The sequence below is a fragment of the Pelodiscus sinensis genome, chromosome 18 (genome assembly GCF_049634645.1).
Source record: "Pelodiscus sinensis isolate JC-2024 chromosome 18, ASM4963464v1, whole genome shotgun sequence".
Lineage (NCBI taxonomy): Eukaryota > Metazoa > Chordata > Testudines > Trionychidae > Pelodiscus > Pelodiscus sinensis.
Window position 1 is genome coordinate 13,246,560 of NC_134728.1, and position 16,161 is coordinate 13,262,720.

General features: G+C 42.3%; 2 protein-coding genes across 4 annotated transcripts in view; one reads left to right on the forward strand and one right to left on the reverse strand.

Moving 5' to 3' along the window:
- Positions 1 to 10,472, reverse strand: part of RAB22A (RAB22A, member RAS oncogene family) — a 33,032-nt gene extending 22,560 nt beyond the window's left edge. Inside the window, exons 1-2 of the mRNA XM_014574722.3 lie at positions 10,334 to 10,472; positions 7,948 to 8,027 (exon numbers count right to left, since the gene is read on the reverse strand). Coding sequence (XP_014430208.2) covers positions 7,948 to 8,027; positions 10,334 to 10,369 — 116 coding nt within the window. The 5' untranslated portion in view covers positions 10,370 to 10,472. The remainder of the gene's footprint in view (positions 1 to 7,947; positions 8,028 to 10,333) is intronic.
- LOC102461321 (serine/threonine-protein phosphatase 4 regulatory subunit 1) overlaps positions 10,423 to 16,161 on the forward strand; it is a 46,051-nt gene continuing 40,312 nt past the window's right edge. The window contains exons 1-2 of one of the 3 annotated variants that reach the window (XM_075901137.1): positions 10,423 to 10,526; positions 11,012 to 11,056. Coding sequence is in view for 2 of the 3 variants with exons in the window: in XM_006125334.4 (XP_006125396.2) it covers positions 10,812 to 10,818; positions 11,012 to 11,056 (52 nt within the window). In the remaining variant the exon portion in view is untranslated. Of the gene's footprint in view, positions 10,527 to 10,690; positions 10,819 to 11,011; positions 11,057 to 16,161 lie in introns of those variants that run through there. The other 2 variants (XM_006125334.4, XM_006125335.4) reach the window with 2 other exon arrangements.

The window sequence follows — 16,161 nt, forward strand, 5'->3', positions numbered from 1 at the left end:
GAGCCAAACTTCAGTGGATTTAAACGTAACTGATTATGTACTTTATCAAAGGATAAAGGAAAGTAGCACGTCAAAAGAAAATTTCTATTATAGGCATTCTAAGAAGCAACAGTGCTTACATTATAACTTTGCTGCACAACACAAATGAGGTAAAGCATGCAGAGCATGAATATAACATCCATTAACTGATGATTGTTAGCATATATCTAAAGTGTGTGGATACACATTTTAATCCAGGATTTGAAAAACAGTCATTTATACACTGGGTGTGTCTAAACTACATGGCTCCATCGATGGAGCCATGTAGATTAGGCTGATCGGCATAGGGAAATGAAGCCGCGATTTAAATAATCGTGGCTTCATTTAAATGGCTCCCGCGCTCTGCCGACCAGCTGATGATCAGCTGTTTGTTGGCAGATCGGGGCAGTCTGATCATCAGCTGGTCGGCAGAGCGCGGCAGCCATTTAAATGAAGCTGCGATTATTTAAATCGCGGCTTCATTTCCCTATGCCGATCAGCCTAATATACATGGCTCCATCGATGGAGCCATGTAGTTTAGACACACCCACTGTGACCAAAATTGGATTGCACAGTTAATCTGAAATTCTTATTTCCTAGCTTTTACCATCTTAAATCATGGAAAATACACGCAAAAAAGAAACTGAAAAGTCCTCACCCCACATATTTTACCATGTGACATCATACTGACACCCACAGGGTTCTCTGGCTAGATTAGAATTGTTTGAGCTAGTGGACAAACCTAGCCATTTAACTGAAAGCAGTAGTAGGTTGTCATACTGTATGTGGGCACACTTTGCAAGTGGGGTTCACAAATAGTTGCAGACAGCAGAGGAACAGTGAGACTTGGGAATATGGGAATCTATTCCAGACTTTGGAAGGGAGTGTGGTGTAGCAGACACAGACACTTCTTCTCTTCTCCCTGTTTTTCTCCAAGCTTGACCTCTTCCATCCCATTCTTTTCAACCAGTCCCAGTCTAGTCTCTATCCTAATCACCTTGTCCAGCCCATCTAGAAGATCTTTCCACCTGAGCTTGCTGTCTTGAGTCCTAGCCTCCGCTACTACTCTTAATTTCTTCTTCTCCTCTCAGCCATTATCAGTTCTGCCTTCTTATTCCAACTTCTATTATCTCCTTGCCCAGCCAGTTCAAGTTACATCCTCTGGCTCCTTGTCCAATCTGTTTCTTCCTTCTGTCCCCATCCCACTGGCTTCACACCCTATGCTACCCCTCCCCCCTCCTAATTCCCCTCCTGCATCATAGCTCTTTGTCAGATGTACTGCCTCCTTTTCATTCCCATGATGGATGATTAGTCTCAGCCTTCTTGTCTGGCCAGCCTCAGTCTTCCCATGACTCCTCTCAGTTTCTCATCCAACAGAGGGTCTTTTTCCCACATCACCTATCTCTAGTGTGCTCAGTCTCAGCATCCTTCCATCCCTCTCCCTCAGCCTTTTAATACAATTTCTTGAGAAGGGACAGGTAGTGTATCCAACAGTTTTCTACAGACACACTCAAACAGTTTAGCACCAACATTTAACATAACATAAATGTCGTTGTGATTTAGAAAAGCCTTCTGGATTGTAAATATGTAGTTAAATTGGTGATGATGTTAAGAGTCAAATTTATGATTGGTAATGTGGGCATTTTTAAAATGAACAATGTCACCACCAGACATATATTGCTTGAAAGCAGTTTACTAAAATTTCTGAAGGTTCACTGTATAAAAATTCAGAGTATAAATAGGTCTTCAACAGCCCTTCAGCAAGACCACATTAAACAAGTTGGTTTTGTACTAAGCCATGAATTTTAAAACCTGGCCCAGGTGAAAGTGAATTCTGGAGTTGCAGGTGGTCCACTGAAGACATCTCATTCCCACCACAGAGCTTCAGGTACTATTAGCCCGAGTGTCTCATCTGACAACTATAGTTGGAATGAAACACATGTGGAGAAAAAGAGCATCTTTTGGGTAGTTAGAGCCAAAAATAAATGAGTCTTTAAAGATCAGTCAGCATCCTAAAGTATATATGAAGACTGTACCATCAATTGAACACCAATGTAAGGCACTATCTACAGAAATCTTCTCTTCAGCAGCTGTGCTGCTCCATTCTGAATCAGCTGAATATTCTGAGTTGTCTTTGTGGACAGTTCACATACAGCATGTTGTGTAGTCCAAAATGGAGGTCAACCAAGCTTTGCATTTGAGAGAAATGAAGATTGTCATTATGGCAAGTGATGTTAAGGAAGGAAGCTTTCCATGGCTCAAAATGCTATTTGGAATTCCAACAGCAACCAGCATTCCAAAAACACCTCTGAATTGGAGCTACCTTACCTATCCTAAATATTGGGGTAGGCAATAACTCCTAGCTTCTTGCCTCAACCAACTTGCATCACATTCAGATAAGCTGGGTTGAGCTTCAACTAGCTTGCTCTCATATCCAAAAATCTATACTAGTTAGGCACTGGAAAAGCTGAAATGGTGCACAAACTAGAGAGATCTGCTGATAAAGAAAAACAGAATGTTTCCTCAACACTCTGATGCTACTAAAGCCCAGAGGGCTGGTTTGTTTTCTTTAGCTATTTGTGCATGCAACTTTGAAATTTGTTTCATACTAGAAAAACCTTGGTCAGATATTTGCAGGAATAATATAAAAGGGACATGAACTTGGAATAACAATTTTTTAAAACTCAAAATATTCACGGATATTCACCAGCTCTAGTTACTACAGGCAGTCCCCGGGTTACGTACAAGATAGGGACTGTAGGTTTGTTCTTAAGTTGAATTTGTATGTAAGTCGGAACTGGCGTCCAGATTCAGCCGCTGGTCAGTTTCAGCAGCAGCTGACTTGGGGACACCTGGGGCAGAGCAGCTGGGGTGTTGCCGGGTTGGTCCAGTAGCGCCCCAGCTGCTCTACCCCAGGCGTCGGCGCGGAGGACGCGTGTGGCGGGACCGCGGCGCGTCTCGGCGGTCCCACCACCTGCATCTCCCTGGTCTGCTGGGGCGTCTCCCTCCCCCCAGCAGACCAGGGAGACGCGGAGCAGCTTTTCTTGCCACAGAGGACGTGGGCGGCGGGACCGCGGCTCGTCTGGGCGGTCCCGCCGACCACGTCCTCCGCGGCGAGAAAAGCCCCGTTCGTATGTAGGGATCCGACATAAGTTGGATCCACGTAACTCGGGGACTGCCTGTACTGCAAAGTATACTTCTCTTTGATTACTTCAGAGCTTGATATCCTGCCTGTTATCTTTTCTGATAATCACAATTCTGTCCCATCTCACGCCTTCAGCCACGAAGTGAAGGCATAGACTACAAATAAAAACAGCATCAAATTAACTCTCTCTTTTTTTTTTTTTTAAAACACGGTTATTGTTTGCAGGAGCTTCCTGTAATAAAATGTTGTTTGGGCAAATTTTGGTCCATCTATACTAGTTTCCCTTAATCTATGCTAACCTGATATTAAGTCTTGTGATCTTTTAATAATTTTTGGAGGATACTGCCTTGTAATACATGTAGATTTCTAATAAGCCACTTGGGAACCACTCTAGTCTCAATCTTATTATATGAAACTGTCCATGTAGAATCATTCTATGTACAGGTTAAACCTCTCTAGGCTAGCACTATCCGTAGCCTGGCATAGTTTTAGTTAGCTGGATGTCCACTTATCCTGGGTGTGGCAAAGTGTCCCATAGTCCCCTAAAGTTTGTTTAACAGCACAGAACACAGAGCCAGGACTGGTGGCTATATTTAATTCTAATTATCCTTAAATGTCTTCTAAGAGCCCAATAAGCAGTAGAAGCATTGGTAATGTGTTAGACATCTCCTATGGTTCAGCAAATTCTCTGTTTCAACACTGGTCAGGTTCCAAGGGTGCTGAACTAGAGAGGTCCAATCACTCTATCACCACAGTATCAGAGCACCTTCAAGTAGTACATTAAGTGATGTAATTAACATCCATTATGTTGAGTCAGTCTCTCATATCCTATCATGAGGGGGAGAACTGTACGCACAGTGTAGCACTGTTAATTGTTTTGTAAGTTTTTTTAGGATGTATGTGTTGCTTTGCATTCACTGCAGAGAAAGCAAGGTCAAAGAACCTTGCCCTTGGAGGGAAAGGTGGCAAGGTCTGTGATGGTCCAAAGTTCTTCTAGGAGTTAATTCCAGAGTTTGAAAGTGACCTATGAGAAAGCTTTGCCTCCTGCACAGATGAGCTTTATCATATGGTAGAAAATTTCATGTGGCCAAGAAGCAGAATTGTCAGCCCCGCCTTCATCCTGGAACTTTAAGCAATCTATTGGTCTGGACCCACAATATCTATTGAATGTACTGAACATGATTCAATATTCTAGTGGGAACAACCTGACACAGTACAAAAACAAACAAACATGGTGCACTCTCGGTAGCTCATGTTGCTGAGGAGATTTGTTCCAGTGTTCTGTTCTACTTAAGAGTTACCAAGAGCTGATGATTTCATGCCTAGGTAAGGTATATTATATTGCTACAGTCTAGGTGGGATGTAGCAAAGGCCTGGATGTCCTGATTTTGGTTATAATATAGCAGGATGGAAGAGAGCGTACTGGCCAAATGGAGAGGATAGCAAGTATTTCTTGCAGATGCTGCTGTGTAAGCGCTTAGGGACAGAAAGACCACCCTGAGCACTCCTAAACTATGGACAGAATTGAACAATCGTAAGCATGTATCCTCAGCTAAAGGAGACTGCATCTTGGCTGCAAACTCTAATCTTCAACATGAACTTGAACCAGATAGGTTCTCTTTGACCAGCTAGTTTTCATCCATTAACTGATCTTATTCAACCATTGGATTATCTTGTTGGAACTAGCATGGCTGAATGTGATACAGGATAGGTAGAGCTGTAGCCTACTAGATTATTACATCCTACTAGATTACTTAGTGATTGCATGCAGTGCATGGATCTAGTGGCAGGATCAGGATCTTCGTTGAATTCATCAGATGGTTGTATAGCTTATCAGTCCAAATAATAAGCAGAGGGCAGATGTTTACAAGTTTTCAGGTGCCTGGAGATTCAAATAAGCATCTGTACACCTTTAAATATCTGGCCCATAATGAATAAAGCTATAGATAATCACTCTCGATTTTTTTCATACCAACACAGCTTTCCCATTAACCTCTTTCCCCCACTGCATATCTAGCTAGGACTTCCCTTGCTTCCACTGTACAGGCAGTCCCCGGGTTACGTACAAGATAGGGACTGTAGGTTTGTTCTTAAGTTGAATCTGTATGTAAGTCGGAACTGGCGTCAGCCGCTGCTGAAACTGATCAGTTTCAACCGCGGCTGAATCTGGACGCCAGTTCTGACTTACATACAGACTCAATTTAAGAAACCCAGGCGTCCCCAGTCAGCTGCTGCTGAAACTGATCAGCGGCTGATTCCAGGAAGCCTGGGGCACAGCAACTCTGCCTCGGGCTTCCTGTAGTCAGCGCTGGTCAGTTTCAGCAGCGGCTGACTTGGGGACGCCTGGGGCAGAGCAGCTGGGGTGCTGCTGGGTTGCTCCAGTAGCGCGGCTCCTCGGCGCTACTGGAGCAACCCAGCAGCTGGGGTGCTGCCGGGTTGGTCCGGAGCGGCGCTGCGGGACCAACCCGGCAGCCCCCAGCTGCTCTACCCCACGGGTAGGCAAGAAAAGCCTGGTCTGCTGGGGTGAGGGGGGGCACTAGCTGCACCCCCGCCCCCAGCAGACCAGGGAGATGGGGGATGGCGGGACCGCCCAAGTCCTCCACGGCTTTGCTCCGTCTCCCTGGTCTGCTGACTTGGAAGATGGGGAGCAAAGCCGCGGAGCACGCCCGCAGCAGGACAGCCCAAGCGCGCCGCGGCTGTCCCACTGCTGGCGTGCTCCAAGGCTTTGCTCCCTGTCTCCCTGCAGACCAGGGAGACGGGGAGCAGCTTTTCTCGCCCCAGAGGACGGGGGCGGCGGACTGCGGTGCATCTGGGCGTCCCGCCGCTCCAGTCCTCCGGGGCGAGAAAAGCCCCATTCGTAAGTCGGATCCGCGTAACTCGGCGACTGCCTGTAATATAAGAAGGGCAGAAAGCTCACAGCCACTATGTGAAGAACCTTCGCTGCAGATTAAACAAACAGATAAAAACTTTCAGCCCTTAAGTTTTGACCTCAAATGATCTACATGTCTGTTCTTACATATAGCTTTTAATAAAATAACAGGATTTCTAAAGAGTATCAATGTCTTTAATCCAAATTTCTGTACCATAATTAAAACATAAAAAAGGAAAATTAGATCTCTCAAAGAAATAAAGAAACACTTTTGATCTTATGAGGAAGTGTTCTTGTATTTACCCATTTTGTTAAGGGCATATGCATTTTATTTTAATCTAATTAATGAAACAAGAGCTGGGAAAGAGAAAAAGGCTACTGTTGATAAAAGTATTTATCATTGTTAATATTTAAACCACTCTAGAAAAATCTAGGCATCTTTGTTTTTACATTAGTTTAAAATCTCAAGCAGCCTGATTATTACTGTACTCAGTTATTTGTGAAGTTCGAAGAACGAAGAACGATGCCTCAGTATAAAGTGGACCAAGATTTATGATGTTCTGTTGATCCATGAGAAACAGTTACCGAAGCGTGCACGAACAGCAGAATGTACTTGCTTGTTCATAATCCAGAAATCCTAACAGGATTTTTTTTAAGATTACTAATACAAAACAGGACAAGATTGTAAACCTCTACAACACAAAAACTGAAACTGCAGGAATCCAGAATATTAACACAATATTTCAATCTTTAAGGGTATTTAGAAATATCAGTAAGACTATGATTTTGTCATGGAGGCCACAGAATCTGTGACTTCATCCCCCACAGTTGGGAGATACAGGATCACATCACCTACCACAGTAGCAGCAGAGAGCTGTGAGGTACCCTTGCCAACCAGGAGCAAGCAAGAAAAAAACCCATTGGCAGAGGGGGTCCCAGAGCTCCCAGGTACCCTGCAGATATCCAGCCCTTTCCTATTTTATCATCATGGATTTTTTAGTAAAAATAGTCAGGGGGAGGTCACAGTCTTCAGTGAATTTTTCTTTTATTGCCTGTGACCTGTCTGTCACTTTTGCTAAAAATGTCATTGACAAAACCTTAGCCTTAAAGATCAGTCATTACAGTGACTCTTTCAGACACTTAAGGGAAAGATTTTCAAAACTACATTATTTCCACGTGCATTAGTTGTACTGAATATTCAGAATCATGTATCTGTGTATACAAATCGAGGGTTATGTATGTAATTGGTGATTTGCATGCAGTTTACACTACATGCAATTTTGAAAGTCAAGTCCCAACTGATTGACCTAAGGCTTCACCTCAAGTCATGGCAGTGCAAAGACTTAATTCAGGAGTTCCTAACCCTCACTTCAGCATTTAGTACAAGTGTTTGTCTTGTTTTGAAATATAATTTGGATAGATTTAGCCACTTTACCCAACTTCTCTTACTCTGTATAAAGTATGTTTACACTCGCGGCTTCTTGCGCGAGTAATATGCAAATGAGGCTAAGCGTGGAATATCGCCAAGCTTCATTTGCATACCTAATGAGCCACTTTTTTTTTCAGAACAGGCTCTTGTGCAAGAAGGAGCGTGTACACTGCCCCTTCTTGCACAAGAAAAATCCTCTTGCGCAATGCCGTTACACCTATTAGTTTTCAGGAAGAACGGCATTGCGCAAGAGGGTTTTCCTTGCACAAGAAGGGGCAGTGTAGATGCTCCTTCTTGAGCAAGAGCCTCTTCTGAAAAAAAATGGTGGCTCATTAGGTATGCAAATGAGGCTCTGCAATATTCCACGCTTAGCCTCATTTGCATATTACTCACCCAAGAAGCCGCGAGTGTAGACATAGCCTTAGAGATTAAAGGATATTGTTCCTCTAGCTTTGTTATAATTCAAATAAATTGTATACGTCTTACCCTATGGTCGGGTTGATGTTAGGGTCAAAGCTGTCTTCTACAAATCGCCACACAATACTTGATTTGCCTACACCAGTGTCCTGGAAAAAAAAAAAAAAAAAAAAAAAAAAAAAGAAAGAAGCGGTTACACCAGAGAGAATTTGGCCACAATAAACACTTGGGCATGTATAGACAGCAATCCTGCAACAAGTTCCTTATGGAAAGAATGAGCCCAGTTCCCTTAAAGAACATCACTAAAGTCAACAGGGGTCCAGATAAGTGGAACTTCTTTTAGGATCAGGGTCTTAATAACAACAAATATTTCAGTGCAGAAAAATTGAAAAATATAAAGGGCCACAAAATAATTATGTTGAAAATAGGAGGTAGCTCTGTAAAAGATACAGTCTTCCAAAACCGATACTTTCATAATTTTGTATAAGATAACAAAAAGTTATAATGTCTGTCTCTTGAAACAGAATTAGGGATGTTTGTCCAGGGGAAAAAGAGCTGCTGCTTCAACTGTTAAAGTGTACATGTGTAGCTGAATAAAGTAATTAATACATACAGGCAGAGCAAGGGTGTCACACTATTGCAAGCATTAGAAATATTTCAGCCTCTGAGTCATTGAGTCTCACCCTATTTAATGAAAGACCTTAAACATCTTCTGTGACATACCTGAAACGAATATATTTTTTATCTCACAGCTGCAGATGGAGCAAAGGAGGAGGAAAACTACTTCAAAAGGTGACAAACCAAGGTTTAAAATAGTTCCAAGCACCCTCAGAAATTGAATACCAGGTTGTGTGTGCATTGAGTAATAACTGGGACAGCTCAAGCTTTAAAGAAACAAAAGGCATGCTTCAAGTTGCATCTTCTTGCAGCACTAAGTTAAGATGTCTGATTGCTCACATGCCTTTTAAACACATTTCAGATGGCAATGTAGTTAACATAGCTGAACTACTTTAAAATCTTCAGCTTACAGAATCAAGTAATGTACACCCCCAAATTTAACCTTTTGAGAAAGATAGATAGTTTACCAAACCTAATGTTGAGAAATGTTTGACTATAACAAACATAGGTTTGATCTGAGGAAGTGGGTCTGGCCCACGAAAGCTCATCATCTAATAAACCATCTTGTTAGTCTTTAAAGTGCTACATCGTCCTGCATTTTGCTTTGACTATAACAAGCTTGCTTTCATTTAAACATTTTTGCAGTGTTTGCAGTCGGGATTACAGTATTAATTAGTACAAAATGTAAAGGTTCAGAAGGGTAGCCGAGTTAGTCTGTAACTGGAAAAACGACAAATAGTCTAGCAGCACCTTAAAGACTAATAAAACATATAGATAAGCTTTCATGGGTACAACCCACTTCTTCAGAAAAAGAGATAAGTTTGTACTGATCCTCTTGAGGGTTCTCTTTTTGGGAGAGGAGAAGGGAATTAAAAAAATACTAAAATATGTGACAAAAATAGTGTATTTAACAGGCAACAATACAAGTTACAAAGAAGAGAAAGGGGGAATGCAAGTAAATAAGTTTCCGAGATGAGGTGTTTAGAAGGGGAAGTGTCTCTTCCTCCTGCTTCTCCCACTCCACAAAGATTTCACAGGTAAAGTTTGATGTAAACAAAGGATAACCTATTTAGTAAGCAATAATGCAAACTACACCCTGACCCCCAATACCAGATATAAAAAGACTATATACACATTTTCCAGGGAGAAGATACATGATTATTTAGAACCAGGAAACACATGGTTTGACCTGTCAAATTCCGTTCAAGTACAGTGAATCCAGGAAAAGCTTCAATTGACTTCAGCTGGATTTGGTTTCTACACAAGCTATAAAGTCAGACCCACGTTTGTTTTTAAGTCTTCATCCATTATCTAGTGTTTGGGGAGCGATTTTGATGCCTGAAAAATGGCACTACGGGTCTGATATCCAGCTACATAAGTGCCAGAGCTAAATATTACCCACATGATCAAAGCCTTAGGCAGCGTAAGAAGTGTATGGGAGCAGAGCAATTTCAACACAGGATCATTTTTAATAGAAGCGCCTTGGAAAAAAAAAAAGGGCTGTGTTTCAGCGTGTCTCAAACACAGACAACGAACATTCTTCCTAGCCAGAAAGGCTTTGCTAGCTGCTCTGGCGTCTCAGGGACAGATGCTACCGAAATCAACACACTGGAAAAGATCAAAAATAACCTCCCTCCACGGGAGAACACCTTTAGAGCCCTCCCCTCGCCTGTAAGGGCTCTCACGACCAAATCCCTCCAGCAGGCAGGCAGGCAGGCAGAGAAATCCCCCCTCCCCGTCCTTGCCTCCTGTTCATCAAGACCACCGGGGGGAGGGAGGACTCTCCAGCAGACACCCCTTCCCTTTCAGCCCAGGTACACCCAGGAAGGTCACTTACCCCCAGCAAGCAAACTTTCAGCTCCCTCAGAGCCATGGCCAGGGAGGCTGTTGCCTTAAAGAGAACCAGAGGCGCAGCTCAGCACCACCATAGCCCCACCCTGAGCACACCCGCCGAGGAGGCCTCCCGGGCAGCGAGCTCTCCAGAGGAGACAAAGACGGCCGGCCAACTCCCCTCCAGGCACAGCTTACAGGTAGCCGCCTCTTCTCAGGCGCCACACACCAGACGCCATCTTGGGCAGCCCATTGGAGTCACCTGACCACCCCCCCTTCCTTCAGGGGCACACTTTTTGCAAGGCTGTAATTTTTCTAGGTCCCCCGAGGGCAGCTGAGCGCCTAGGGGGGCAGCTGTCCCCCCCCCCCCGGGCAGCATTTTGTATTACATTGGGAGTGTGGGGGGTAAGGGTTCAGCCGGGGTCAGGCAGCGCAGACGGCTCCGCCCTCTGCCCCCCTCCCCGGGTTCCCATGTCCATTCCAAGATGGCTGGTAAGCGGCTCTCGCTCCTCTCCGTCCTGCTCCGTGTGGGGGTGTGCGTGTGTGTTGGGGTGCGCGGGGGGCCGAGGCCAAAGCGCCCTGTCCGCTCGTGCGTGGCTCTGTCGTGCTCTGTCTCGCCGCTCTCCAGCGAGCCGTGTGAAACCAACCCCCCGTGTCTCTCTCTCTCTCTTGTTTTTGTTTGTAGGGATCCCTTTGTATTTTGTGGATTTGCAGGATGACTTAGATGATTGTGAGTAACTGTTTTTACTTTTTTGTTTTGACTTGTGCTCCTGTGTGCATTCCCTCCCCCCCCCCCCTCCCGTCTTCCTCCCCACACCTTCTCCCACATGAGGGTCAAAGAAAGAGACCTGTGAGCCTCATTTTATGCTAGGTGAAAGATCAGAGAGGGCTTTGGGTTACCCCCTTCCCCAAATGATGGCTCTGAATTTTCAAAATGCTGCTGGTAGAGTGGAGACTCTAATGGGGTAAATTTGGGGCTTTAAGCTAAATTTTTGGGACCCCCTCATCCTACCCAACAGTTGTGATTTGATTGTTTTTAAAATGACCCAGTAAAACCCTTAATGTAAGAAGGGAAAGAGGTTGGTGGCTCCACATACATGTCTTTATAAAACGATAGGTTGTTTTTATTTTAAATATCTTCCTAAACCATACAGCAGACAGCTGAGGGTATAGAAGGGAGAGAACTAACCCTAAAGGAAGAAGGCCTGTCATAATTGGATTTGCAGGATGGAGACCTGCATAATGAGGAAAAAGGGGACAAGTTGTTTCAGAACTGTCATAAACTATGATACTTTGAGGGATGTTTCCACATTTTAAAATTAATTCTTGCATCTCTAATTGTAATCCCAAATGTCAATCATTCATCATACACGGAAGATACAAGGTATTTCCTGCTTAGCAAAAAGACTAGCACACCACATAGTTGGATGATGCAGAAATAATACTTTTAAAAACTGATGGGTATAATTGGCAGTGGAGGAACCTACAGTCAGGTCTGTGTTTATAAAGTTGAGAAAGTGGGCAATGTAATATTTTTACTGGACCATGTTGGTGTGAGAGAAAAGCTTTTCTTCATGTCAGGTTTATAAAGTTGGTGTTCTGTTGCTTGCGAAGGACATTTCTAGTGGTTGGCCTAAGACAAGGACTTCTTGTTGTGATAATCTGAATGAGTGAGATTTTTAAATGATGAATTGAAACACACACCACAACAGTTTTTTTGAAAAGGTGGTTATTTGTTTTGTGTATCTTTTGCATTGTGGAGTTACAGAGATATGGAATAAGACAACACTTTCTGTGATCTAGCCTCATAGTTTCAAGGGCTTGTGAAGGATTTTAGGGGATTCATCTTCAACCTGTTAAAACTCTTTGCCTGAACCTGTTGTCTACACATTTTCTCAGTCCTACTGAGGTCTGTCTTGTCTAATTGATGTTGAAGATCTCATACATTCTCTCTTTAGCATCTTCCTCCGTGACTTTTTTTAAAAATATGATTGCATGACCTTCCAGAACTGCCACTGATTTGTTTGGATGGAAACTTTAAAGATGGATTAATTTGGAGTCTGCTTTTAAAAACCTTTTCTCTAATAATGGCAAATTTTTATGGAAGGCTTCAATGTGACATTTAAAATCTCCCTCCAAATTGTTTGCAACTCCCCACCCCAGATCCTTGTGCCTATATAAAAGCATTGTTGAAGGATTGGAGTCTCAGGTCCCAATCTAGCAAAGGGATGTGCATATCAGAAACTCCATTGAACTCAATAAAAAAACTCACAGACTTAAAGTTGAGGATATATATGTCTTGAGGACATTTATGTTTAGTGGCTTGAGGGCCACAGAGTCCTAAAATGTGTTTATATTGCAATAAAACACAGTGGTAGGATTGTTAGCTAATTCAGATTTAGGGAAAAGGGTGCTCAGGCAGCAGGGTTATAAAATTGCAGTGTAGATAATATTTGGGTTGGGCTGGAGTCCTGGCTCTAGGGATCCCAGTGAGGTACTAATTGGCATTTTGGATGACAATTTGTGTTTATCATTTGAAAATAATTGTGAATGTTTTTGAAGTTGTTGCTTGTGATGGACCAGTTCTATGTTGCTGCTTTAGACAATCCTGATTTTTTGAGGGAAGAGGAAGAAAGGAAATGGTGGTTCAGAAACTGGAGTATAAAAGTTGAATAAAAAGTAGTTGAAAATTATATGGCATCACCCTTTAAAGTGTTGAAATTTGGGAGGTCTGGTTTTTCAGGCTTATGCTTGCGTTTCCTACTTTAGTTCATACATTTATCTCTGGGATATTGGTTTTAAAGACATTGCTTGCTTAACTCTGTGTCATGACCTCAAACAACACCAAGTACTTTTGTTGAGCAGGGGATTTAAATAGGGAGCAGACTGGCTAATACACTTGTGTATACCCACACTTGATTTGAAAGAAGCTTCAAAGTTCAGTACATCCCACCTTTAAATTCATTAATAACAAGGGGAGCCAAAGCAGCTGGATCTGCAGTATAAACTCATTAGTAGAATTGAAAATCTGTTCTGTTTTGCTTTTCTCTGCCAAATTTTTAAAAAGTAAACCCTTATAATCCAATACGAAAACAGTTTAGTTTGCTTCTTGCCAGCTAATTCTTTCCCTTCTCCCCCCTTCAATTGAAAAAAATGAAAGATGCCACCTGAACTCTTCTATTTTCCGTACAAGCATGTTACAAACAATAGTCCAAATCTCCCACAGTGTCCAGCCAATGTGCCTTGACTGACTTGGAGGGGACCATCTGTAGGGGTGAGACGGCAGTATATTCTCCATGGCCAGTCAGTCCTTGGCTTTTTTGCCAATGCTATCAACAAAAGTGTAATTTGTCCTGGTAACTTGACTAAAATAGATTTATGATTGTAAGCCAGCCTTCTGGCTTTTGGAGGAAGGGGATGAAACCCAAGTTTTTCTGGGGATTTTTTTATCATTTTACAATTTTGAATTTAGAGTAGTGATCTAATAATGGGAAAAAGTGTGCTTTGTATATGTCTGTTTTACATCAATTTGTATGTCTCAATATCAACAGATCTAATGCAGCATGTTGATTTATCGTTACTGTGGCATGGACAGAGAGAGAAAAAAGTCTGACTTGAAGTGTTGTTAATGACACCTGTTTTGTTTTGAACTACTGTACTACATCTTGAACTAAAAATATAGAATATGAACTGTTCCTAGTCACTGTGAAAGAACATCTAGAATTACGATGGAAAATCTGAGAGCTCAGTGTGCATGGTCTTGACAGGTTTTTTTTATTATTATTATTACAAAATGTCCCAGTCTAGATCAGGGCTGTGATTAACCTGAAAGCGTATGTCTACATCACAATTGGGAGCTTTCTTTACACTGCAGGTAGAGGGGACTTTGCTGGAGGTACTGTGCTAAAAATAGCATGGTAGAACAGGTGGAGGCTTGGCCATCTGCTTATGAACCTGCTCAACCCTCTTGGTATGTACTTGTATGGCTAGCCTGAGCTACTGCCTTTGCCCCTATGACCACTGCTATTTTTAGCTCAGTGGTTTGAGCAGAGCTAGCGGGTGTTTATCTGCATTGGAAAACATGCTCTGAGCTGCAGTGTGGACACACACCAAGGAAAAAGATATAGGACATTTTTAAGCAACTCATTGAAGTAAATAACTAAAACTAGATCCAAGATGTCTGAAGGAAAGAAAGCATTAAATAATGGAGATATTCATGTAATATGATACAATTAATTTTATTAAAATAATCAAACAAAAGAGCTAGATGAGATCCTCGGAGTTATGGAAGGGGAAATATATCCTCAACCCAGGGGAGCTGAATGAGAAACTAATTGTGGGTAATGTGATATTGCACTTGAATAAATATTGAGGGTCAAACCAATCTGACTCTTTAATTCTCCACTGCAAAAGCTGTCAAACCTGTATACAGTTCTTTAAGAAGATTAATAAAATAGTAAATAAATCTTATTCTGTGGGGTGTTTTTTTAAAATTCCTTTTGTAAGACTATGGGAAATTATGGTTAAGAAATTATTATTTATGGTGGATTTAAAAACTGAGTAGGTGGATTTAAAAACTGAGTAGTCTCCTACTTTTGGGAGACTAATACCCACAGGGGTAAGTATTGGTGTTAATATATTTATTAGTGATTGGGTGCAGGAAATGGACAAAGAGATGGTGGCATTTGCTGATGTCATTAAATTGTCTGAATATTAATACCTATGTCAGGCTATGAAATTTAAGTACCTTTGGGACTGGGTCATACGATATATTAAATTCAATTTCAATAGTGCACCTTTGGCTACACTAGTTAAATTTCTTATACACCGAGGGATTCTGAACTTGTCCATTTGATCTGCTAAGTGGGAAAATATGCTAGGCATCTCAGTTGATAGTTTAATGGAAGTATAAACTCTCTGTGGCAGCAATTTTGAAAGCACATTGGGTGCATTAGAAATAATCATGATTTTCTGTATTTTCTTTTACATATGCTTATAACATCTAGAGTGCTATGTGCACTTTTGGTTTCCTCAGTTTAGGAAAGAGAGTTGGTATTAAAATGGTCTAGAGTAGTTTAGTGAAGATAGAGCTAGGGTGGAATTTATTTTATATGAGTTGAGATGCAGGATTATTTTGAGTCTTTACACTAAATATATACCCAGGCTATGTCTACACTCGCGGCTTCTTGCACAAGTACAGCCATTCTTGCACAAGAATCTGCAGAGCGTCCACACTGCCCGCCCGCTCTTGCACAAGGAAAGTTACAGTACGGCGTGGTAAGAGAGGGCTCCTTGCGCAAGAGTTATGCTCCTTTTTTATCAGGTGTAAGCCCTCTTGTGCAGGAGCTCTTGCGCAAGAGGGCAGTGTGAACACTCGGCAGGGATTTCTTGCGCAAGAAAGCCCTATGGCTAAAATGGCCATCAGAGTTTTCTTGCGCAAGAGAGCGTCCACACTGCCATCGGAGCTGTTGCGCAAAAGCACAGCGTGCATATCGCAGTGTGGACGTTTTCTTGTGCAAGACTTCTTGCCCAAGAAACCTTGCACAAGATGGTCTAGTGCAAGAAGCCACCAGTGTAGAAAGTGGTGTGTTCTGTAGCTGCTCTTTAGGGACCCTGATCCTGCCAGCACTTTACTCACCTTACTCAAATTACCAGCATTAAAAATGTGCTTAATTAGTGGAACTACTCAAGGTAGTAAAGTGAAGTATATGCATAAATGTTGACAGGATCGTGCCTCACTCTGGTATTACTTTAAAACATAGAACCATGATCATTGGTTTGTTTATGCATTGCAATCAGAATTGTAGGGAATTCTCCTGCAATACTCTAATACAG